This window comes from Triticum urartu, chromosome 7A (assembly GCF_056163025.1).
Source record: "Triticum urartu cultivar PI428250 chromosome 7A, HENAU_Tu73, whole genome shotgun sequence".
NCBI classification, from domain to species: Eukaryota; Viridiplantae; Streptophyta; class Magnoliopsida; order Poales; family Poaceae; genus Triticum; species Triticum urartu.
Window position 1 is genome coordinate 151,287,132 of NC_141879.1, and position 26,192 is coordinate 151,313,323.

At 45.9% G+C, this 26,192-nt stretch overlaps 1 protein-coding gene across 1 annotated transcript; it reads left to right on the top strand.

Annotated features, from left to right (window-relative positions):
* The first annotated feature begins 14,488 nt into the window (after window positions 1-14,488).
* Window positions 14,489-15,551, top strand: LOC125522836 (26.2 kDa heat shock protein, mitochondrial-like). Its single transcript, XM_048687874.2, has 2 exons — window positions 14,489-14,768; window positions 14,889-15,551. The coding sequence occupies exons 1-2, from the start codon at window positions 14,555-14,557 to the stop codon at window positions 15,323-15,325; spliced, it is 651 nt and encodes a 216-aa protein (XP_048543831.1). The 5' UTR covers window positions 14,489-14,554; the 3' UTR covers window positions 15,326-15,551.
* Window positions 15,552-26,192: the final 10,641 nt, after the last annotated feature.

Sequence of the window (26,192 nt, forward strand, 5' to 3'; positions counted from 1 at the left end):
GGACTTTTGTTATATGCTTTGAGTAGCTTCATGCCATGGCTTGCTTTGCCATGATATGTTCCTGTAGCATGTAGTTATCGTGCTCTAAACATTGCTTCCTGAGGATAAATTCCTGACATGCTGTTATTTTCACTAAGTCTGAAACCTATTATCTTTGCACTTTTGCCATGCTTGTTTGAACCTGTTAATGAGTGAATTAGCCGTAGCTCAGTGTTCATATTTTGTCAAGCATCATGAGTGGATCCCTAACATGTATTTAGTTGCTATGTTTGGGTGATGTAGCATATTTATCTTGATGCATTTAGATGGCTACTTGCTGTTTATCGCAGACCGGTGCCATATTTGTTTTGCTTGCCATTTCCAAACCGTGCATCCGATTCCGATGATCTTTATATCGATTTCAACCGAAATCAACTCCTCTTTCCAGTGACACTCTTGGATTTCCAAGTTGAGGCCAGGTTCAATCATTCCTTTCCAAATCATGCCATGTTTGCATCATGTTGCTTGAGCATTGCATGTGGTTGATTGTGTTCCTTTTGCTTGTTGTTCTTGCTTGGGTAGACCAGGGAGATGATTACGTGAACGAGGAGCCCGTTGAGTTCGCTTACGAGGATCAAGGCAGCTCTGTGAACTTTGCAGGCAAGATGACCATACCCTCGAAATCACTTCTATCTTTGCTTGCTAGATGCTCGCTCTTTTGCTATGCCTATGCTACGATACCTGCCACTTGCTTATCATGCCTCCCATATTGCCATGTCAAACCTCTACCCACCATGTCCTAGCAAACCGTTGTTTGGCTATGTTACCGCTTTGCTCAGCCCCTCTTATAGAGTTGCTAGTTGTAGGTGAAGATTGGAGATCGTTCCTTGTTGGAACATGTTTATTGTTGGGATATCATAATATTATCTTGTTTATCTTAATGCACATATATACTTGGTAAAGGGTGGAAGGCTCGGCCTTATGCCTGGTGTTTTGTTCCATTCTTGCCGCCCTAGTTTCCGTCATATCGGTGTTATGTTCCCGGATTTTGCGTTCCTTACACGGTTGGGTTATAATGGGAACCCCTTGACAGTTCGCCTTGAATAAAACTCCTCCAGCAATGCCCAACCTTGGTTTTACCATTCGCCACCTAGCCTTCTTTCCCTTGGGTTTCCGGAGCCTGAGGGTCATCTTTATTAAACCCCCCTGGGCTAGTGCTCCTCTGAGTGTTGGTCTGACCGAGTAGACTGCGGGGCCACCTCGGGGCAACTTGAGGGTTGGTTTTACTCGTAGGATGTCTCATCTGAGTGTGCCCTGAGAACGAGATATGTGCAGCTCCTATCGGGATTTGTCGGCACATTCGGGCGGTGTTGCTGGACTTGTTTTACCATTGTCGAGGATGTCTTGTAACCGGGATGCCGAGTCTGATCGGATTGTCTTGGGAGAAGGAATATCCTTCGTTGACCGTGAGAGCTTGTGATGGGCTAAGTTGGGACTCCCCTGCAGGGATTTGAACTTTCGAAAGCCGTGCCCGCGGTTATGGGCAGATGGGAATTTGTTAATGTCTAGTTGTAGATAACCTGAAACTTAACTTAATTAAAATGCACCAACCGCGTGTGTAACCGTGATGGTCTCTTCTCGGTGGAGTCCGGGAAGTGAACACGGTGTTGGAGTAATGCTTGACGTAGGTTGTCTAGGGTCACTTCTTGATCATAGTTGTTCGACCGTGCCTTTGCCTTCTCTTCTCGCTCTCCTTTGCGTATGTTAGCCACCATATATGCTAGTCGCTTGCTGCAGCTCCACATCATACCTTTACGTTACCTATAAGCTTAAATAGTCTTGATCGCGAGGGAGTGAGATTGCTGAGTCCCCGTGACTCACAGATTACTTCCAAACCAGATGCAGGGACCAATGATACTGCTCCAAATGATATGACCGAGCTCAAGTGGGAGTTTGATGAAGACTCTCGTCGTTACTACGTGTCTTTCCTAGATGATCAGTAGTGGTGCCCAGTTGGGGCGATCGGGGACTTTGTCGCATTTGGGGGTTGATCTTTATTTTGGTTCTGTAGTCGGACCATGAGTGTATTGGATGAATGTAATGACTCATTTATGTATTTGTTGACGTGGCGAGTGTAAGCCAACTATGTATCCTTTCCCCTTTATTTATTTACATGGGATGTTGTGAAGATTACCTCACTTGCGACATTGCTTTCAATGCGGTTATGCCTCTAAGTCGTGCTTCGACACGTGGGAGATATAGCCGCATCGAGGGCGTTACAAGTTGGTAATCAGAGCCTTCCCCGACCTTAGGAGCCCCCTGCTTGATCGAATCGCTGGCGTTGTTGAGTCTAGAAAAATGTTTTGAGTCATTTAGGAATTATATATCAGAGAGTTAGGAATTCTTTTTACTCCTCAGGCCCTTCGTCGCTCTGTTGAGGCATCCTGACATAGAGTTTTGACTCTTCTCTTCTCAAATTTCACTATTTTTTTTATGATCACGCGGGTATCTTGGAATTGTTCCGATGGTTTTGTGACAAGAACATTGTTCTTGGTGACTCCTGACATTTAGGGGTTGTGGCAGTGTACCTGGGAGTTGAGCTCCGAGGTGTTGTCGTCACAATTTTATCGTTCAGATTCTGGAATACCTATGTTTCGCCGACATCGAAAATCTCTTTTATGCAGTTGTTGGTTAGATAACCTCGACGCCACGCAGTACTGGGGCGGGAGTTCGGGAGTATTGCCATAACTTGTATAACGGATGCTTTTCGAAGGTTGAGGTAAATGATTTCCGAAGGTTTCTTGGTTATGTGTTGAAGGATGGATACAGCTGGATGTAGGATTTGCTAGCTTTGGGTGAGATATTATGCTTCCCCTGTATCCCCAACACCTGATTGCATAACCGGAAAGGTTCGGGAGTTTCATAGGTGGGAATTCTTGTAGCTCTAGTTCTTCTTCCGCGGATATTTGGTTTGGGATTGGGTAATCCTCACCAAGTATTTGTTCTTGTCCGTACCTTGTTGTTTTATTCTTCTACCACTATCTAAGTGGCTTCTCAATTTATGAAAATGTGACCATTTCAATTGGAATTCATTCGTTCATTTTGTTTGGATGTGAAGACTTTATGTTGCAATTTCAATCCGTTTGATTCAGCTTGAATATTTGTCTGTCAAGATGCTAACGGATGTCACCCTCTTCAGGATGGCTCCTGCTAAGGGTCAGAATCAGAATCAGGATTCGCCACCACCACCTCCACCTCCGGAGGCATGGCAAGCTGTGATGGCCGCTACCAATGCAAACACGCAGCTGATCATGCAAATTCTGCAAGAGCGCAACCAAGGCCATGGCAACAATCAAAATCAGTTTGCTACACTCAACCAGTTCCTCGCTAACCAGTCTAAGACCTTCAGCAACTGTGTCGAGGCCTCAGACGCTGATGATTGGCTCATGGATATATGCAAGCATTTCGAGTGCAGTAACGTCAGGCCTGAGGACTTTGTCAAGTTTGCCTCCTTCCAACTCAAAGACCAAGCTGCAGAATGGTTTCAGCAGTACAAAGATTCCATAGGAGGCTGTGCGATTACCTGGGATGAATTCCGTCAAGACTTCAAAGCTCATCACATTCCTCAGAGTGTTGTTGAAAGCAAGCGTGAGGAATTCGGCAACCTGAAGCAAGGCAGCTTGTCTGTTTACCAGTATAACATCATGTTCCAGAAGCTCGCTCATTTCGCCAAGTAGGACGTCCCTGACGAGAAGAGCACGATTTATCAGTTCAGGGGTGGCCTCAGAGAATAGCTTCAACTTGCTCTCGTGCTTTTCGAGCCTCAGAAGTACGATGAGTTTTACAACATGGCACTGAAACAAGAGGCTGCTCAACTCAAGTGTGATGCTTCCAAGAAGCGAGTCAGAGATGCGACTCCTTCTTCCTCAACTCAAGTGGCTAAGCAGCAAAAGTATTGGCTGCCTCCTCCTCCTCCGTTCCGTCAGGCTTATCAGCAGAAGAGCAAAGGTGGCGATGGATCTTCCCACCCACCCAACCCTGGCTTTTAGAAAAAGACTTCGTCTCAAGCTCCAAGATCAAGTGCTCCGTATCACCGTCCGCTCTCGGAGGTCACGTGCAACAAGTGCCAACAGAAGGGTCACTATGCCAACAAATGCTCCAATCAGAGGTGTCTTCCTCCTCCGCCTGTGAGATCTGCTAGCAATGCAGTGGTCAAGCATAACCCCAAGCACGCCAAGGTCAACTTGTTGAACGCAGCTCAGGCAGAGGACTCGCCAGATGTGATTATGGGTAACCTTCATGTTAACGATGTTCCTGCAAAAGTTCCTTTTGACACTGGTGCATCGCTTTCTTTTATTTCAAGACCATTTGTTGCCAAGCATGAATTTGTGACCGAAAGGATTCCTTTCCCGTTGAAGATTGTGTCCCCGGGCAAGAAAATGACATCTAACAATTGCGTCCCGGATGTTACTATCACGTTGGGCGACTATAAGTTTCTATCCTCTCAAGTGGTCCTTGGTAACTCGGATATTGATCTTATTCTTGGAATGGATTGTCTTTCTAAGCACAAGGCTCAGCTTGATTGTGCTGCCAGGCAGATTCAATGGACTCATTCGTCTGAGGATGTAATTGTCTTTGCCGCAAGGGATGATACCATTCGACTGTTTTCTCTCAATGAGAAGGGTGAGCTGGATGCCATCTCTCATATTCCGGTCGTTTGCGAATATCAGGACGTCTTTACAGAAGAGCTTCCAGGAATGCCTCCGCACCGGCCAGTTGAATTCGTCATCGATCTTGAGCCTGGCATAGAACCTGTTTGCAAACGTCCTTACAAGCTTGGACCTGAAGAGTTGAAGGAGCTGAAGAAGCAACTTGATATTCAAGAGCGAATGGGTCTCATCCGACCTAGCTCTTCTCCATGGGGTTGTGCTATCCTTTTTGTGAAGAAGAAGGATGGAACGGACCGACTCTGTGTCGACTATCGTCCATTGAACAAGAAGACCATAAAGAACAACTACCCACTTACCAACATCAATGAGCTGTTTGAACAACTCAAAGGTGCTCAAGTATTCTCCAAGCTTGATCTCCGTATGGGCTATCATCAGATACGCATTCGTGAGCAAGATATCCCTAAGACAACATTCAGAACAAGCTATGGTTCATATGAATACACTATCATGTCTTTCGGCCTCGTCAACGCTCCTCCAACATTCTCTCGCATGATGAATTTCATCTTCAACGCCTACACAAATGACTTCGTCTTGGTCTACCTCGATGACATTTTGGTTTTTTCCAAGAACAAGGAACATCATGCCAAGCACTTGCGTTTGGTGCTGGATAAGCTCAGAGAACATCAGTTCTATGCCAAGTTTTCAAAGTGCGAGTTTTGGCTCAATGAGGTTCTCTACCTTGGACAAATCATCTCTGCCAAGGGCATAGCGGTTAATCCTGAGAAGGTGTCTGCAATTGTGAATTGGGAACCACCTCAGAATGTGAAGCAACTCCGCAGCTTCCTTGGTCTCGCAAGCTATTGTCAAAGGTTTGTTGAGAACTTTTCAAAGATCGCGAAGCCTCTTTCCAACCTTCTCCAGAAGCACGTCAAGTACGTTTGGTCTCCTGAATGTGACATCGCTTTCAACACCCTGAAAGAGAAGTTAATCACTGCTCCAGTTCTAACTCCTCCTAATGAATCCAAACCGTTTGAGGTCTTCTGTGATGCTTCCCTTCAAGGTCGTGGTGCAGTGTTGATGCAAGAGAAGAAAGTTGTGACCTATACCTCTCGCCAGTTGAAGCCCAATGAAAAGAACTACCCCACTCATGACCTCGAGTTGGTGGCAGTTGTGCATGCTCTTTTAACTTGGAGACATCTCTTATTGGGAAGAAAAGTGGACATCTTCACTGATCATAAGAGTCTCAAGTACATCTTCACTCAGCCTAATCTCAACCTCAGGCAGATTCGTTGGGTCAAAATGATTCAAGAGTATAATCCGAGTATTGAATATACTCCAGGCAAGGCCAATGTAATTGCTGACGCATTGAGCAGGAAGGCTTACTGCAACAGTTTGATTATCAAGCCTTACCAACCCGAGCTTTGTGAAGCTTTCCGCAAACTCAATCTGCAAGTTGTTCCTCAAGGTTTCCTCGCCAACCTCCAAGTCTCTCCTACCTTGGAAGACTAGATTCGCGAGGCTCAACTTCTTGATGCTATGGTGAAGAAGGTGAAGATTGGGATTGCCAAGAGTCAACCCAAGTACAAGTGATATCGTCTTGATGACAAGGATACTCTATTCTTCGAGGATCGCATTGTTGTGCCTAAAGGTGACCTTCGTAAATTCATTATGAACGAGGCTCACAATTCACTCCTCTCTATCCACCCTGGAAGTACAAAGATGTACCAGGACCTCAAGCAGCCGTATTGGTGGACTTGAATGAAGCGCGAGATTGCTCAGTTCGTGAATGAATGTGATGTCTACAGAAGAGTTAAAGCAGAACACCAACGGCCAGCTGGTCTCCTCCAACCTCTTGCCATTACAGAATGGAAGTTTGAACATATTGAGATGAACTTCGTGAATGGATTTCCAAAGTCCAAGCATGGCAATGATGCTATCTTCATTGTCATCGACAAACTCACTAAAGTGGCTCATTTCCTTCCTTTCAAAGAGTCTATCACAGCAGCTCAATTGGCAGAGCTATATACCTCCCGGATTGTCTCTCTACGTGGCATTCCGTAGTTGATATCTTCAGATTGTGGCAGCATCTTCACCTCCAAGTTTTGGGATTTTTTTCAGAAGGCCATGGGCACCAACATCCGTTTCAGCACAGCTTTTCGTCCTCAAACTAGTGGCCAAGTCGAGCGAGCTAATCAGATTCTTGAAGATATGCTCAGGGCTTGCGTCATGTCTTTCGGTATGAAGTGGGAAGATTGTCTTCCATATGCCGAGTTCTCCTACAACAACAGCTTCCAAGCGAGTTCGGGCAAGGCCCCATTTGAAATTCTCTATGGAAGGAAGTGCCATACTCCTCTTCACTGGTCAGAGACTGGTGAACGCCAACTTCTTGGTAATGACTTGATAACAGAGAGCAGAAGAGATGTGCAAAGTCATTCGTGATAATCTCAAAGCCGCACAATCGCGCCAGAAGAGTTACTATGATAGCAAGCATCGTGACTTGGCTTTCGAGATCGGAGACCATGTTTACCTCCGCGTCTCTCCAATGAAAGGTACTCGTCGCTTCGGTATCAAAGGGAAGCTTTCCCCTAGATACGTGGGTCCTTTCAAGATCGTCAGCAAGAGAGGCGATCTTGTCTATCAACTTGAGCTTCCCTCCAACTTTGCAAACGTGCACGACGTGTTTCACGTGTCTCAACTCCGCAAGTGCTTCAAGACCCCTGACCGCACCATCAACTTTGAAGACATTGATCTCCAAGAAGACCTGTCTTATCGTGAGCACCCCATTGCTATCCTTGAAGAAACTGAGCGCAAGACTCGCAACAAGTCTATCAAATTCCTCAAAGTCAAGTGGTCACATCATTCCGACCGTGAAGCCACCTGGGAATGTGAGGATCACCTCCGTTCTACCTCTTTTCGTGTGTGGGTGTTAAACATTTCCGGATTGGACCAAGACTTGCCAGGCGGCCTTGGTTTACTACCGGCAGACCGCCTGTCAAGTTTCGTACCATTTGGACTTCGTTTGATACTCCAACGGTTAACCGAGGGACCGAAAAGGCTTCGTGTGTGTTGCAGCCCAACACCCCTCCAAAGTAGCCCAAAACCCATCTAAACCTCTTCTATCATCTAGATCGTTCGATCACGATCGCATGGCCGCAAACCACACCTCATTTGGAGTTCTCTAGCTCCCTCTACCCCTATATAAAGGCCACTCCCGAAATTTTTGGGCAAACCCTAGATCCCTCCCTCTCCTCGCGCGCCAGACACAAACCTCGCCGACCGTCATGTCCGGCTAGTCGCCGCCGCCGCCATCGCGCCAATCAGGCGACGCCATGTGGCGCACCGCCACCCGCAGCCACGCCGGCCCGCTCGGCCCACCGTGAGCCCCCGAGCCCGTTCGGCGCGCCCGCGCCGCCTGGGAGCCGCACCGCCCCGTCTCCTCTCCCGCGCCGGCGCGCCTCCGCCCGGCACCGCCGCCCGCCATCGCCGCCGTCCAGCTGCGCCCTCGCCGGCCACCTCCGCCTCGCACCGGCAGCCCGCACCCCGCCGTCCGACGAAGCCGGCGAAGCTGCCGCCTCGATCCTCGTCGGCGACCGCGCCCGGAGCCGACCCCGCGACGCCGCGCCTTCCTCTCCGTCCTCACCGGCGCCTGGAGCCGCAAGATCCTGCGACTTCGGCGTTGAACCTCGGATTGCGTGCACCGGCCGATCCAGATCTGAGGGTTGACCTAATTTTGACCTAATCCCCGTAATTTTTGCACATCTTCATCGCATCATAACTTCATCACCGTGGCTCTGATTCGTGCGTGTAGCATATCAAAATGTTCGTCTCGACGAGTACATCATTTCATCTCATTGCATCATTTTCATTTGAGCTCATCCTGATGCCCGAAATGCTGTTGGAAGAGGGCTATGTGATGATAGTTTCAGATCTGTTTCAGCAAATGGCATTTTGTCATTTTTGCCATGATTAATGTGTGCATGATATGATCCTGAGCTCTACATGTGTTTTGTAGAATGCCATGTTATCTTTACAGGGGTGTATGCCATGTATTTTTGGGATCTTTGTGGTGACTAGCATAAGCATGCAAAGTAGCTTACTCAATGATGCTGATTTCAGGGACTTAGAATTTCACTAAGTCCTTGCCCTGTCCTTATTTTTATGCCATATGTTCATGTTGTTTTCCTAGTGATCCGTGCCTCTTTTGAGCATGATCAGTAAGGATGTTTTGTAGATAATGTCGTGCTCTATCCATCCATGTCTTTGTTTGCAATTATGAACCACCCTAGCTTGAGTCAATCGAGCTCTACTTTTGCTATAAAATGTTTCTGGTAGATTGTTAACATGTTTTGCAATTTTGCCAAGCTTGTTGTTGTTGATCCGTGCATGCTATGTTGTTGTTCTTGCCATGTTTAGCTTCTATGTCATGTCTATTTGCTGGGTGTATGCTTAGTTTGTCATGCAATGCCTCGTAGTGAGTGCATCGAGCTCGTAAACAAGCCTACTTGTTAACTGTTTTGCCATGCTCCAGTTTTTCACCAAGTCTGAATCTGTTTATGTTTTTGCTATGTTCACATGCTTGGAATTGTATTTTATGATCCCTTTTGGCTCATGGTCACTAAGGGACTTTTGTTATATGCTTTGAGTAGATTCATTCCATGCCTTGCTTTGCCATGATATGTTCCTGTAGCATGTAGTTATCATGCTCTAAACATTCCTGACATGCTGTTATTTTCACAAATCTGAAACCTGTTATATTTTGCACTTTTGCCATGCTTGTTTGAACCTGTTAATGAGTGAATTAGCCGTAGCTCAGTGTTCATATTTTGTCAAGCATCATGAGTGGATCCCTGCCATGTATTTTGTTGCTATGTTTGGGTGCTGTAGCATATTTATCTTGATGCATTTAGATGGCTACTTGCTGTTTATCGCAGACCGGTGCCATATTTGTTTTGCTTGCCATTTACAAACCGTGCATCCGATTCCGGTGATCTTTATATCAATTTCAACCGAAATCAACTCCTCTTTCCAGTGGCACTCTTGGATTTCCAAGTTGAGGCCAGGTTCAATTATTCCTTTCCAAATCATGCATATGCATCACATATCGCATCCCGCATATCATACCATGTTTGCATCATGTTGCTTGAGCATTGCACGTGGTTGATTGTGTTCCTTTTGCTGGTTGTTCTTGCTTGGGTAGACCCGGGAGACGAGTACGTGAACAAGGAGCCCGTTGAGTTCGCTTACGAGGATCAAGGCAACTCTGAGAACTTTGCAGGCAAGATGACCATACCCTCGAAATCACTTCTATCTTTGCTTGCTAGATGCTCGCTGTTTTGCTATGCCTATGCTACGATACCTACCACTTGCTTATCATGCCTCCCATATTTCCATGTCAAACCTCTAACCCACCATGTCCTAGCAAACCGTTGTTTGGCTATGTTACCGCTTTGCTCAGCCCCTCTTATAGCGTTGCTAGTTGCAGGTGAAGATTGGAGATCGTTCTTTGTTGGAACATGTTTATTGTTGGGATATCATAATATTATCTTGTTTATCCTAATGCACCTATATAGTTGGTAAATGGTGGAAGGCTCGGCCTTATGCCTGGTGTTTTGTTCCATTCTTGCCGCCCTAGTTTCCGTCATATCGGTGTTATGTTCCCGGATTTTGCGTTCCTTACACGGTTGGGTTATAATGGGAACCCCTTGACAGTTCGCCTTGAATAAAACTCCTCCAGCAATGCCCAACCTTGGTTTTACCATTCGCCACCTAGCCTCTTTTTCCCTTGGGTTTCCGGAGCCCGAGGGTCATCTTTATTAAACCTCCCTGGGCCAGTGCTCCTATGAGTGTTGGTCCGACCGAGTAGACTGCGGGGCCACCTCGGGGCAACTTGAGGGTTGGTTTTACTCGTAGGATGTCTCATCTGAGTGTGCCCTGAGAACGAGATATGTGCAGCTCCTATCGGGATTTGTCGGCACATTCGGGCGGTGTTACTGGACTTGTTTTACCATTGTCGAGGATGTCTTATAACGGAGATGCCGAGTCTGATCGGATTGTCTTGGGAGAAGGAATATCCTTCGTTGACCGTGAGAGCTTGTCATGGGCTAAGTTGGGACTCCCCTGCAGGGATTTGAACTTTCGAAAGCCGTGCCCGCGGTTATGGGCAGATGGGAATTTGTTAATGTCCGGTTCTAGATAACCTGAAACTTAACTTAATTAAAATGCATCAACCGCGTGTGTAACCGTGATGGTCTCTTCTCGGCGGAGTCCGGGAAGTGAACACGGTGTTGGAGTAATGCTTGACGTAGGTTGTTCTAGGGTCACTTCTTGATCATAGTTGTTCGACCGTGTCTTTGCCTTCTCTTCTCGCTCTCTTTTGCGTATGTTAGCCACCATATATGCTAGTCGCTTGCTGCAGCTCCACATCATACCTTTACCTTACCTATAAGCTTAAATAGTCTTGATCACGAGGGAGTGAGATTGCTGAGTCCCCGTGACTCACAGATTACTTCCAAACCAGATGCAAGGACCGATGATACCGCTCCAGATGATATGACCGAGCTCAAGTGGGAGTTTGATGAAGACTCTCGTCGTTACTACGTGTCTTTCCTAGATGATCAGTAGTGGTGCCCAGTTGGGGCGATCGGGGACTTTGTCGCATTTGGGGGTTGATCTTTATTTTGGTTCCGTAGTCGGACCCTGAGTGTATTGGATGAATGTAATGACTTATTTATGTATTTGTGTGACGTGGCGAGTGTAAGCCAACTATCTATCCTTTCCCCTTTATTTATTTACATGGGATGTTGTGAAGATTACCTCACTTGCGACATTGCTTTCAATGCGGTTATGCCACTAAGTCGTGCTTTGACACGTGGGAGATATAGCCGCATCGAGGGCGTTACACCCCCTGTCTCCGCCTCTGCATGAACGCGCGTGAGGTTGGACGTGGCTTGGGCTTGATGGAACAATGGTTTGATGAAAAGCTTGAACCCCGCATGCTCAATAGGGTTTGCCCCAATGGCCTCATTGTGGAGGTCCGGGAGGCTAACACCATCAATAAATCCTCCTGGTGGAAACAATGAACCGAGAACTGATTCCTAGGGATGTTCAGCCACACAAAAATCGCCTCGCCTGCCTTGGAGCATGAGACCGGTGGCCTTGCACCATACACATAAACCACACCGTGAGCCGAAGTCCATGCTCCATGTCCAATCCATCACTGGTGACTGGTGGAGGATATTGGTCTCACTCCGGCCTGTCAGTGAAGATTGCCATGTCCGCATGGGAGGGATCTTGGGCGCAACTGGGGAAGACAGCGCCACCGGTGCCTCCTGCCTAGGCTCCAACATAACCCTGCCCATGAGCTTGATCGACAGTGAGGCCGGAGCACCGCTAGACATCTTGGCTAACGCTGCCCAACGGATCTCCCCCTCAGGAACCAGGCTCCTAGATCTCTTGCGTTGGGACGAATCATGGCCGACGATGCCGCAACGGATGCACAAGGATAAAAGGTGCAATCCAACTCGTTATGCCCCTCCCGAAAGCACTTGAAGTAGAGGCCAAAAAGTTCCGGTGTAACTTTCCCGGCGCTCCTGGGAGGAAGCGGATGAACGTCTCCCCACCGAGCCAGCCTCCTGCTAGTGTCGTAGCGCTCGACGCCCTAGGTGACGCAACACCTTCTAAGGATGAGCGGGAGGAGCTACGTGAATCTGAGAGGCCTAGACCCGAGACCACCTGCTGTTCACGTGAAAAGGTTGTAGAACCGACACCGGGCTGGTCGAACCAGAGGCCATGTGAGCCAGGGCGTCGAAGGTAGACATACTACGTGTTTTCTTAAAAAAGGTACCACAATATCTGGTGGACGTCAAAACGGAAGGCACTCACGAGCGAACAATTCGTTCGCTGGGACGAGGATGATCAAGCAAACTATTTAGTAGCTATATACAGGTGTTTCCATGAGACCCCCAAGTTGGCTAGATAATTATGGTGCAGAAAGAAGGGTTGTGCCAAATATTTGATAATTTTAGAAAAATTGCCATCAACCAAAATTGAAATATGTTCTTATATAGAAAAAGGTATAGTCAACATAATTTACAAAGTGCAACCAAAAAAATGCCATGGTAGCATACCAGAAAAATAGGTACATGGCAAAAAGGCCATAGTAAATTATAAAAAGAAACAATAACAAAAATCTGTGGTCCAAATTGCAGACAGAGAACATTCTGCATGGCAAATTTGCATATTAATTAAAAGAAAGACATACGCAGTGAACTTTCCATGCCTTATATTTTCATTTTCAAAAACACGTAGAAATCACACATAGGAAGTTGTCATGATCCAAAAAATAAATACTATTGCCATGCTCTCAACAATAAAATTTCCATGCTCTAAAATAATAAAATCGCTATCCTCTTAGTAATAAAACTGGCATGTGCGAAAATAGAAAATCAAATTCCAAAATTGCCATGAAAATAATCGATAAAAATTCTCAAAGCTTTGCCATGGTGTAGCATTACAAAAAAATAGACTAAAATTGCTATGTTTGGAAGTACAAAATGTTATGAATTTGTCATGGGACCATGAGAATTTTTTTCTAAGTTTTTCCATGTGTACAAAACAAAATTGACATCTGAAGCATTACGAAAAGGTATTCAAATTTGCCACGTGGCAAGTTAGCTTTTCTAATATATAAATCTGCCAATTCATTTTTTTTAAACTGCCATGTACCAATTTTGTGTGTGCATATTTTCTCCCCCTTGTAAAAGTAAAAAAATAAAATAAAAGGAGGATTTGGGATTCAATCACAGGTCTCCGGTGGGTGTCTTTGCTTGGTTAGGAGCGTTCGTGCAACTTTTATGTCCTGCTTACGAGTTTCAAATTTGATGTGGCAGGGCTTCTTGTGCTAAGATCCGTGCATGTGATCAGGTGTTCTCAGGTGGCATGGTAGAATGTTTGCTGGATTTGGATTTGTTACAAATCAGACGTTCCCGATATTATTTTCAAAAAAGAGAGGATAACCTTGGATTTTGTGAGTCATTATACAAAGGTGGATTGTGTAGCCTCAACACGGTTTTATAGTACGATTACTTCATATTTATTATTTTCGTATGGTTATTTAGGTGCCTTGTATAAGCTGAACATGCAGAGTTTAGCAAATCAAACAGTGTTATTAGGTTGACACTGTATTAGCATAAGCAATTGAGCTGTCTATTGTTTCCATCTGAGTCCACCAAACGGTACGAATTCTTTGCAAAAGTAGTCCAACTTTGAAAAGCAAATCAGTCGTGCTCGACGTAGCTGAGCAGATCAAAAGTTAGCATCACCCATGTCGCCCTAATCGTATATCAAGCAGCACGAATCGCAAAGCTGTGGCCTCCAGATCTTTCTGGAAGGCTCGATAGCCCAACCGATCTGTCCAGAACCTTCTAAACCAGTTTCCCATCCCCTCCCGCAAGAAATCCCTCCCGCTCTTCCTTTACAAAGCCATGGAGAGGTGCATCAATAGCATAGAAGAGGAGCCAAGCGGCTGATACAACGCCTTTCGTCACACAGTACACACACCACGACTACAACAACACAACTCGCCTAGTCGAACCTCAAGCCACAATGGCAAGGAGGGAAGACTCACAGATCAAGGGCCGCGTCTCGATCAAGGGCCGGCCCTGCACCCATGTCGCCCTAATCGTATATCAAGCAGCACGAATCGCAAAGCTGTGGAAGGCTCGAGAGCCCAACCGATCTGTCCAGAACCTTCTAAACCAGTTTCCCATCCCCTCCCCCAAGAAATCCCTCCCGCTCTTCCTTTACAAAGCCACCTCCATTTCGCACCCCGTCTCGCTCAGCCACAAGAATCCAAAATCACAGAAGAAGAGAGAGAGAGGGGGAAAGAAGAGAGAGAGAGAGAGACCATGGCCTCCGCCGTCGTTTGCAAGGGCGAGGGTGCCGCGCCGGCCAGCCTCCTCAAGTCCGGTGCTCCCGTGGCCTTTCGCTCGGTCGACTCCCCCGCCGTCACCGCCGCCCGCCGCCCGTACAACACCAAGGCCAAGGAGGTCAGCCGCTACGACGACGACGACGACGACTACAGCGCCCGCGACCTCGTCACCCCCAGCTTCTTCTCGCAGGGTATGCTTCCGTTCCCTACCCGTGGCGCGCCGTTTCTTTGCGTTCGTGCTGAAGTCTCAACACCGTGAGTCAAATCAGCCTTCTGATCTGCTTTTGCCGTCCTTGGTGCTGATTCTGCAGACGTGATCGACCCGCTCGGCGCGCCGACCAGCATGGCCCGTCTGCTGTTTCTGATGGAGGACGTCGCATCTCAGACCGGCGGCCTCTCCTCCACTGCTGGAGCTGGGGCGTCGCGGCTCGGACGCTGGGTGGCCAAGGAGGACGACGACGCGGTGTACCTCAAGGTGCCGATGCCGGGGCTGACCAAGGAGCACGTGGAGGTGCGCGCGGACAAGAACATCCTGGTGATCAAGGGCGAGGGCGAGAAGCAGCCCTGGGACGGCGACGACGACGACTCCGCGGTGCCGAGGTACAACCGCCGCATCGAGGTGCCCGCTGCTGACGCGTACAAGATGGGCAAGATCAAGGCCGAGATGAAGAATGGCGTGCTCTGGGTCACCCTGCTCAAGGTCAAGGAGGAGGAGCGCACGGACGTCTTCCACGTCAAGGTCGAGTAGTGCTCATGGAGGATGGCCGGCGCGAGAGTGTGAGAGACGCCTTGTTGATGTGGTCATGTTTGGTGTCTTTTCTTCCTTGTTTTGCTTCGTTGATCGTCTTACATCGAGTAGGCAGTGGTCTGGTGATGAACTTGGTCGCGAACTCTGTTAGTTTCCTCTAGTTGGGCATATGATGAACTTGCTTTGGTGGTGAAATTGGTCATGAAATTCTGTTGATTTCCTCAAATTTGGCATATGATGAACTGATTTGGTGCTGAAATTGGTCATGAAGCCATGTTGATCTCCTTAAGTTTGGCGTGCTGGACTAATTTGGTGGTGAAATTGGTCATGAACTTTGTTGATTGTCTCGAGTTTGGCCTGATGAACTACTCTGATTGTCTTAAGCCTTTCTATCTTATCTCGTCCTTGATCTGTATTGCTTTAAGCTTTCTGTAAAAAGCTGGGCATTCATGCCTACTCTCTGAAAAAATGACTGATTCATCTCCTAGAGTTTGACTGATTCATCACATTATCCTTGAGTTAAACTTCTTGTAAGAACTGTAACTGTTCCACTTTGTAGTTGTCACATGAGATAGGCGTTTGTTTGTTTATGTCCAATGTCCTGCTTATTTGATTTTCTCAAGTTTAATGTGATGAACTGATTTGGTGGTTCCTGAATGTTTTGTGTTTGTCCTCTGTGTTACCTCTTGTAAGAACAGTAACCGTTTGTCCTCTGTAGTTGTAGCGTTATCGTGCGAACAGCCATGCGAGATGGGCATTTGCTTGTTTATCTAATGCTTTGTGATTTTACTTTATTTTTTGTTTTATGCCTTTTGATTTTGTTGGTTACAAATTGAACAGAATTGCAGTATACAGGATGAAAAGGCAACTACGCAATGCACACAAACAAAACTTTTGTTTCACTAATTGATGACTTCATCCGGCCCACAAGGAGGTGCAACGACAACACGAAGCGAGTCCCATAGAGCGTCACCCTGCGGTAGCTTGCCTCCGCGATGAGTCCAGGCGTGGAGGAGAGCTCATGACTCCATCAACAAGAAGAGAAGGGAGAGGTGTGTGTTCACTGGTCTACCTTCGTTGTCGCCGCATCCACGAACGGAAAGAGGATTTGACTGGCACCTCGAGTTACCTCAACATCCTAACCTAAAACAACGACAATAATATGCTTCATGGCCAATCATGGCTGAAATGCGAGCATGGCCTTCTCTCAGAATTCATGAAGGATATTAACTCGAAAATAAACATAATATAATGGATCGATTAAAGGAAGTTAATTCTTATCATAAGGTATTCATCCATATTCCCGAGAATAAGTACAACTACTCAAACATAATGGCGGAAAATATAGAGAGGGTCAAGTTACAAGCCGGCATCGAACCGGGGAAGGGAGAAGGCATGACGGCGCTGGTGGATATCATGGTGACAAAGGCGGCGTCGGTGGAGGTAGTGGAGATGGAGGCGGCGCGGTGGAGATGACACTGGCCCGAAGGCCGGTGCGTGTGATGGCGGAGGCTCCCCTTCTTACTTCTTGTCTTCACCCTTCTTATTTTATGGAGCTGGTTTTGGAGCAGCTAGCAATGGAGGAGCTGGTTTTGGAGCAGCTAGCAATGGAGGTGTTGTGATCTAATCTTGGGTGAATGATAGCTTGATGCCGGTGTCTAGGAATGAGGGCCTGATTTTGCTCCTCCATAGATGTGATGTCCTCCTTCATCCAAGGGCTATAGGGGAGCCAAATCTTCTCTCAAAACGGCCCTTATTCGACAAGGGTTGTGTAGGAAAAAATGAGGACAAAATCGGAGCAAAATCAGGAAAGTTATGGCTGAAGCCAAAATACCGAGTTGTCGGGGTCAGGTATGACCTGGCGCGGTCGTACCATGCTTCATCGATCGCTCTAGACACTTTGGTAAAATGGCCGCCATTTATTCATACAAAATTGAATTTTGATGCTCTTGGGCTCGCTGGATTCGTATGAATGACACCAACGCGTATGTGGTATGAATGACACTTCCAAGTGCCTAAGTAGGAGAGAGAAAGCGGGCACATTGTGGAGGCGACGAGCTTGTGTGCTAGCTGAGTAGGCGGAAGAAGATCAAGAAGAAGGGATTGATTGTTTATATTTTCCTAGGTTTGTCCCACTTGGAAAGAATGTATGCCAAGCATGTTCAAAGCCCTTTGACCTCACAAAAACTGAGTAGTGTTTTAATAGAAGTGGGGCAAAACTTAGGGGTACAGTATTCCCATTCGTTGTAAAGGCCTTGACAATACAGCTATCATAGAGTTTATGGGTACGATGGCGCCCTCGCTTCACTGCAAGTACCTCGGCACGCCTCAATCACTTCGCAGGCAACACAAGATCGACGTGCAACCGCTCATCGAAAAAATTGCCAACCGCCTGCTGGGCTAGAAATTTTAAGCCGCGCTCCATCGCATTTTCTCTAGACCTGCTGCATTCGATGCTATCCGCGCTCCCCATCTTCAGCATGTCTTGCATCCCGTTATCTACATGGGTCCTTAATTAGTTCGATCTTCAACGGGCTTGGCTATGGACCAACAACGATCAATGCTTGGGAAGGGCATTGCAAGCTTGCCCGGACTTGGTCTGTCGCCCACGTCGTTGTGGCGGGTTTGGCATCCAAAATCTGGAATGTTTCAGCTAGGCTACAGCTTAGACGGCTTTGGCTTGTGAAGACGACAGTCAACTTACCCTGGGACGGGCACATCGATTTTTGGAATGATACACCACAGCTCATGTTGAAGGAGACCCGTCTGGAAGCGCGGTATGCAAGCAATTCTGCGGATGCTTTTCAGGAACCGAAACCCCACGCGCCTGGGAGGGACCCTGTCTGGACGCGCAGCGGCTATGGGCTGCCCTAAGTCGGTTCGCCCGCCCCTAAAGTCTCGAGGATCGCTTCCCTTCAACGAAGAACGAACGAAGAACAACAGACAAAGAATAAGGGAGAGGTTTAAAACTAGGATAAAAAGTAAATTGATTGTTTGATTATGTCTTTTCAATCGGCCGTCAACCCTTAGATATATAAGAGGCGGCTGGACTTCCCGTGCAATGAAAATGCTTGGATTCATGTCCAAAATCCTAGTCAAATTTGGATTGGTTTTGTCCGAACTTTCCAAAACTGTTCAGTTTAAACTGGCTGCATCTTGCGGGTATTTTTTGAGATGGTAAACGATCTTGGATGAAAACGAGCCTAAAAGCAATCTTGACCGTTTCGACGAGACGAACAACTTTCATGTTGAATGTTGTTTGATCAGAGGTCATCTTGAGGGTCAAATCGCTCGCGCAAAACGGGCTATTATTCGCGCTACCCATCAGACAGGGTGTCTGGTGGGGCGCCATTTTTTGCCTCCTGACAGGGTTGTATTCCTATGGCTCTAACTTTTGCATACGAATTAGGATTGAGACGATTTTTATATCAAAATCAACCGTTTCGACGAGACACATATTTCATATTGAAACATTTTCCATTTGAGGCCGTCTTAGGGGCGTAATGTAACACCCCAAGAATCATGCTTCAGTAACTCCACGCTAATGATGCCGAGTCACCCTACTTACTAAGCTAATTGCCCATTGATTGAAAATGAATTCAAAATCAAAATTAAATTGCAAGTCAAATTTATACTTTTTCAAAAATGCAAATAAAATAGTTAGTGTTTTAACCTCTTTTGACTTCCCATTCCCCCCCCCCCCCTAGAAAATCAAACAATGGACCAACAACGCTTAAGTGGTCCATTTAAATTCAAACTGAAATTAGGACTTTCAAAAATAATCTAAAACCCTGTGAATAGTTCCACAATATTACAAAGTATTTATAAGACAAATTTCTTATAGAACAAATTTTATTTGGATCTAAAACAAATCAAAACAAAAAGTTTAAAAGAAAAAAAATGAAGAAATGCTAGACACTTAGGCCTACTACTACAAGAGGAGGCCCAACCCACCTCCACGTCTCCTGCTACCTCTCGCTACAGTGGGAGCAGGGGGGTCGGGCGGCCATCCACGCCTCCCTGGCCACCGTGTCGAGCATCCAGCACCTCCACGAGGAGGATAAGGTCACCCCCGACCCAATAGACGAATATCCTAGCCCCAAATCCCTCAGCCTCTCTCTCTTTCGATTTGAAAGTTCGTCCGAGAGCTACTCGTCATGGACGTTGTTGTCGTCGCGGCCACCGACTCCCCCGGTGCCTGAAAAGTTGTCCAGGAGTTGCGCCATGGACGTCTCCTTCGGCTACTTCTACCGGTTCGAGCGGGGAAGCACTGCATCGCCGGGATCGACGCGTCTTCCTGGCCTACAGGCGTCGCTGCGCCGCGCCCGATCTACCTCACCGGAGCTCCTCCGCCCTGCCGGACGCGCCCTCCGTCTCCCTTTGTGAGCGCCACCCCGATTCCCCTCTTCCCCCTTCCATCTTCCCGCCGTAGTCCGACGTCCGCAGCCGCCCAGTCTCCGGCCAGTGGCCGCAATCACCACGGACACCCAGCCCCGCGCCACTGCCCGCCAGCGCATCACGCATCCCTGACTAGCACCGCCGCTGCCCTTTTGCTCCTCTGCTGCTCGTTACTGCTCCGGCTCTATACAGGGCACTTCTGCTGCTGCCCTTGCGTTGCTGCTGCTCTACTAGTGCCGCTAGTTGCTGCCGATGCTGCTACTTGCTGACATCGCTGCTCGTTGTTACTGCTCTCTACTGCTGCTGTTTTGCTCGCTGATGCCGCTGCTTAGCCTCAACGTTGCGGCTGCGCTTCTATACTGCTGCTTGTGGCTGGCCATGGCCGAGTGTGTTGGAGTTAATTGCACAGAAGTACCACAGTTGGGGCATTACATACAGATTGGTACCAAGTTTGGTAATTTTTACATGTCAGTACCAAGTCTGGGGCCAGCTGTTGCAAAAAGGTCTAAACCGCGGGTAAACACGTATTGACGGTGTATTTGTCCAGCAGGGCCCGCCCGTCAGATGCTGAAGTGGCATGTTTTTTGTAGAAAACTCCCTTGCTTCGTAGGTAATCACATAAATGCACGGTTATCTGAGTGAAAAAAAGATACTATGATAGGGTTTTTTTTCTGTTCGTAATTTCCACCACTCAATCGGACTCGTTAGAAAATTTGAGTCGGTTTGAACAAATAAATAAAGCAAACAAAAGTTGAACGCCGGAAAGAATCGAACCGCAGGTTGCTGCCGATGCTGCTACTTGCTGACATCGTTGCTCGCTGTTACTGCTCTCTACTGCTGCTGCTTTGCTCGCTGATGCCGCTGCTTAGCCTCAACGTTGCTGCTGCGCTTCTATACTGCTGCTTGTGGCTGGCCATGGCCGAGTGTGTTGGAGTTAATTGCACAGAAGTACCACAATTGGGGCATTACATATAGATTGATACCAAGTTTGGTAATTTTTACATGTCAGTACCAAGTCTGGGGCCAGCTGTTGCAAAAAGGTCTAAACCGCGGGTAAACACGTATTGACGCGGTATTTGTCCAGCAGGGCCCGCCTGTCAGATGCTGAAGTGGCATGTTTTTTGTAGAAAACTCCCTTGTTTCGTAGGTAATCACATAAATGCGCGGTTATTTTAGTGAAAAAAAGATACTATGAGAGGGTTTTTTTTTGTTCGTAATTTTCAACACTCAATCGGACTCGTTAGAAAATTTGAGTCGGTTTGAACAAATAAATAAAGCTCTATACTGCTGCTTGTGGTTGGCCATGACCGAGTGTGTTGGAGTTAATTGCACAGAAGTACCACAATTGAGGCATTACATACAGATTGGTACCAAGTTTGGTAATTTTTACATGTCAGTACCAAGTCTGGAGCCAGCTGTTGCAAAAAGGTCTAAACCGCGGGTAAACACGTATTGACGGTGTATTTGTCCAGCAGGGCCCGCTCATCAGATGCTGAAGTGGCATGTTTTTTGTAGAAAACTCCCTTGCTTCGTAGGTAATCAAATAAATGCGCGGTTATTTTAGTGAAAAGAAGATACTATGAGAGGGTTTTTTTTCTGTTCGTAATTTCCACCACTCAATCGAACTCGTTAGAAAATTTGAGTCGGTTTGAACAAATAAATAAAACTCTATACTGCTGCTTGTGGCTGGCCATGGCCGAGGGTGTTGGAGTTAATTGCACAGAAGTACCACAATTGGGGCATTACATACAGATTGGTATCAAGTTTGGTAATTTTTACATGTCAGTACCAAGTCTGGGGCCAGCTGTTGCAAAAAGGTCTAAACCGCGGGTAAACACGTATTGACGGTGTATTTGTCCAGCAGGGCCCGCCCGTCAGATGCTGAAGTAGCATGTTTTTTGTAGAAAACTTCCTTGCTTCGTAGGTAATTACATAAATGCGCCGAGTGTGTTGGAGTTAATAGCACAGAAGTACCACAATTGGGGCATTACATATAGATTGATACCAAGTTTGCTAATTTTTACATGTCAGTACCAAGTCTGGGGCCAGCTGTTGCAAAAAGGTCTAAACCGCGGGTAAACACGTATTGACGGGGTATTTGTCCAGCAGGGCCCGCCCGTCAGATGCTGAAGTGGCATGTTTTTTGTACAAAACTCCCTTGTTTCGTAGGTAATCACATAAATGCGCGGTTATTTTAGTGAAAAAAAGATACTATGAGAGGTTTTTTTTTCTGTTCGTAATTTCCACCACTCAATCGGACTCGTTAGAAAATTTGAGTCGGTTTGAACAAATAAATAAAGCTCTATACTGCTGCTTGTGGTTGGCCATGGCCGAGTGTGTTGGAGTTAATTGCACAGAAGTACCACAATTGAGACATTACATACAGATTGGTACCAAGTTTGGTAATTTTTACATGTCAGTACCAAGTCTGGAGCCAGCTGTTGCAAAAAGGTCTAAACCGCGGGTAAACACGTATTGACGGTGTATTTGTCCAGCAGGGCCCGCTCATCAGATGCTGAAGTGGCATGTTTTTTGTAGAAAACTCCCTTGCTTTGTAGGTAATCACATAAATGCGCGGTTATTTTAGTGAAAAAAAGATACTATGAGGGGTTTTTTTTTCTGTTCGTAATTTCGACCACTCAATCGAACTCGTTAGAAAATTTGAGTCGGTTTGAACAAATAAATAAAACTCTATACTGCTGCTTGTGGCTCGCCATGGCCGAGGGTGTTGGAGTTAATTGCACAGAAGTACCACAATTGGGGCATTACATACAGATTGGTATCAAGTTTGGTAACTTTTACATGTCAGTACCAAGTCTGGGGCCAGCTGTTGCAAAAAGGTCTAAACCGCAGGTAAACATGTATTGATGGTGTATTTGTCCAGCAGGGCCTGCCCGTCAGATGCTGAAGTGGCATGTTTTTTTTAGAAAACTCCCTTGCTTCGTAGGTAATCACATAAATGCGCGGTTATGCAGCATCAATTGAACTATAAAAGTTTTTTTTTCTGTTCGTAATTTCCACCACTCAATTGAACTCGTTAGAAATTTGAGTCGGTTTGAACAAATAAATAAAGCAAACGAAAGTTGAACGCCGAAAAGAATCGAACCCGCGACCTGTTATGCAGCATCGCTACGCGCTAGCCATCTGACCAAGGCATCGCTTACGGCTTGGTAGGGGCGCGAGACTTATTATACTAGCATATAAACGCTGGGCCGGGCGGTTGGCCCAACGAGGCTGTGCGCTGAGTTGCTGTGTTTTTAATCATGATATATATATATATATATACATATATATATATATATATTGCGATTACATATTAGCATTATTAAGTTTTTTAGAAACGCATTATTTAGTGTTAAGCACCAGACAAGAACATAGGCACGGCCCATATTAGAATTATATTAATCTTTTTGTTTAAGTTATTCAAATACACATCTATTATATTATTCAAATACACATCTATTAAAAAACATATATGCCCAACACACAGTTTTTTGTTTAAGTTACTCATATATTGATTGTATTTTTTAAATGCACTGTTACTTAAAAAGTTGACAACATGTATTTAAAATAAATGTGTAATCATAATAAATTTTTGAAATGCATTAAAACTGGTCAACTTTTATTAAAAAATCGACGTGTCTCTTGAAATGCAAGAATGATCTGCAGTGTCTCTTTTTTTTGAAACGGAGTAGCAGTGTCTCTTGAAATGCAAGAATATTACCAAAAGTTTATTACATTAAATAAATGTTCACCGTTTGTAAAGAAAACTTCATCGTGCATTGAAAAGTGTTCACTATAAGCAGAAAAAGTGCTCAGCGTACATTAACAAATGTTCGTGCATATTTGAAAACCTGTTCATCACACACTGAAACCCATCATAAAAAATGTTCAGTAAATATGTTAAAACATGCAGTAGAAAAACCAACCTAGTGAATGAAAAAATAAGAAAGAAAAACCTAAAAATAAGCCAAAACCAGGAACAAAAGTAAAGCATAATTAATAAGTAAGAGAGATGAAAATGAAATGAAATCTGGGCAACGAACGAGCCCCAACAGGCGTGGCAGGTAAGTGCGAAACGAGAAAAACAATGCAGACCTCGGTGGGCCGGGCCAGCGCGTGGGAGATAGTATAAAATGGACCTCGCCTGCTCTATGACACAAGTGCTGCTGTGGCGGGGTTCCTATCGCCAGGCGCGGCTGAAAAGCAGGTCGCCGGATCAATCCTGCGCGGGCTTCGATTTTCTGTCCTTTTATTTATTTGTTCTAGCTGACGCAAATTTTCAAACAAGTCCGATTCGATTGTGAAAATTACGAACGAAAAAAAAACATCTCATAACAACCTTTTTCCTGCAAAATAATTGGGCATTTATGTGATTACTAATGAAACAAGGGAGTTTTCTGCAATTGTTCTAGCTGACGCAGATTTTCAAACAAGTCCGATTCGGTTGTGAAAATTACGAACGAAAAAAACATCTCATAACAACCTTTTTTCCGCAAAATAATTGGGCATTTATGTGATTACTTATGAAACAAGGGAGTTTTCTGCAAAAAAACATACCACTTCGACACCTGACGGGCTGGCCCTACTGGTCAGGTACACCGTCAATACGTGTTTACCCGTGGTTTAGACCTTTTTGCAACGGCTGGCCTCAGACTTGGTACTGACATGTAAAAATTACCAAACTTGGTATCAATCTACATGTAATGTCCCAATTATAGTACTTCTGTGTAATTAACTCAGTGTGTTGCGTGGTGTGTGTACGTGTGTGATTCTGTGTGTGTGGCCGGCCCTGTGCCAATTAGCTTAGGAGCTAATTAGTAGTTAGGTTAATTACGAACGAAAAAAACATCTCATAACAACCTTTTTTCTGCAAAATAATTGGGCATTTATGTGATTACTTATGAAACAAGGGAGTTTTCTGCAAAAAAACATGCCACTTCGGCACCTCACGGGCTGGCCCTGCTGGTCAGATACACCATCAATACGTGTTTACCCGCGGTTTAGACCTTTTTGCAACGGCTGGCCCCAGACTTGGTACTAACATGTAAAAATTACCAAACTTGGTACCAATCTGCATTTATGCCCCAATTGTGGTACTTCTGTGCAATTAACTCAGTGTGTTGCGTGGTGTGTGTACGTGTGTGATTCTGTGTGTGTGGCCGGCCCTGTGCCAATTAGCTTAGGAGCTAATTAGTAGTTAGGTTAATTAGTGTCTACCCTATGACATGTGGGTTCCCTGGTGATTAAACTAAATAAACAAAATCAATTCAATTCAACTACAGTCAATGACATCTGGGCCCCGCTGAACAGTACCCACTATTGACTAGTGATATGTCTCCAACGTATCTATAATTTTTGATTGTTCCATGCTATTATATTATCAACCTTGGATGTTTTATATGCATTTATATGCTATTTTATATGATTTTTGGGGACTAACCTATTAACCCAGAGCCTAGTGCCAGTTTCTATTTTTTTGGGCCTATTTTAGGGTTTCGAAGAAAAGGAAAATCAAACGGAGTCCAATTGACCTGAAACTTCACGAAACTTATTTTTGGATCAGAAGAAGCCCAGAAGACTTGGAGTGCATGTCAGGGGATCTACGAGGAGGCCACGAGGCAGAGGGGCGCGCCCTCCACCCTCGTGGGCCCCTCGTGGCCCCCCTGACATACTTCTTCCGCCTATATATCTCCATATACCCTAAAAACATCAGGGAGCACAATAGATCAGGAGTTCCGTCGCCAGAAGCCTCCGTAGCCACCGAAAGCCAATCTAGACCCGTTTCGACACCCTGCCGGAGGGGGAATCCCTCTCCGGTGGCCATCTTCATCATCCCGGTGCTCTCCATGACGAGGAGGGATTAGTTCTCCCTCGGGGCTGAGGGTATGTACCAGTAGCTATGTGTTTGATCTCTCTCTCTCTCTCTCTCTCTCTCTCTCTCGTGTTCTTGAGGTGATACGATCTTGATGTATCGCGAGCTTTGCTATTATATTTGGATCCTATGATGTTTCTTCTCCCCTCTACTCTCTTGTAATGGATTGAGTTTTCCCTTTGAAGTTATCTTATCGGATTGAGTCTTTAAAGATTTGAGAACACTTGATGTATGTCTTGCCGTGCGTATCTGTGGTGACAATGGGATATCACGTGATTCACTTGATGTATGTTTTGGTGATCAACTTGCGGGTTCCGCCCATGAACCTATGCATAGGGGTTGGCACACGTTTTCGTCGTGATTCTCCGGTAGAAACTTTGGGGCACTCTTTGAGGTTCTTTGTGTTGGTTGAATAGATGAATCTGAGATTGTGTGATGCATATCATATAATCATACCCACGGATACTTGACGTGACATTAGAGTATCTAGGTGACATTAGGGTTTTAGTTGATTTGTGTCTTAAGGTGTTATTCTAGTATGAACTCTAGGGCTGTTTGTGACACTTATAGGAATAGCCCAACGGATTGATTGGA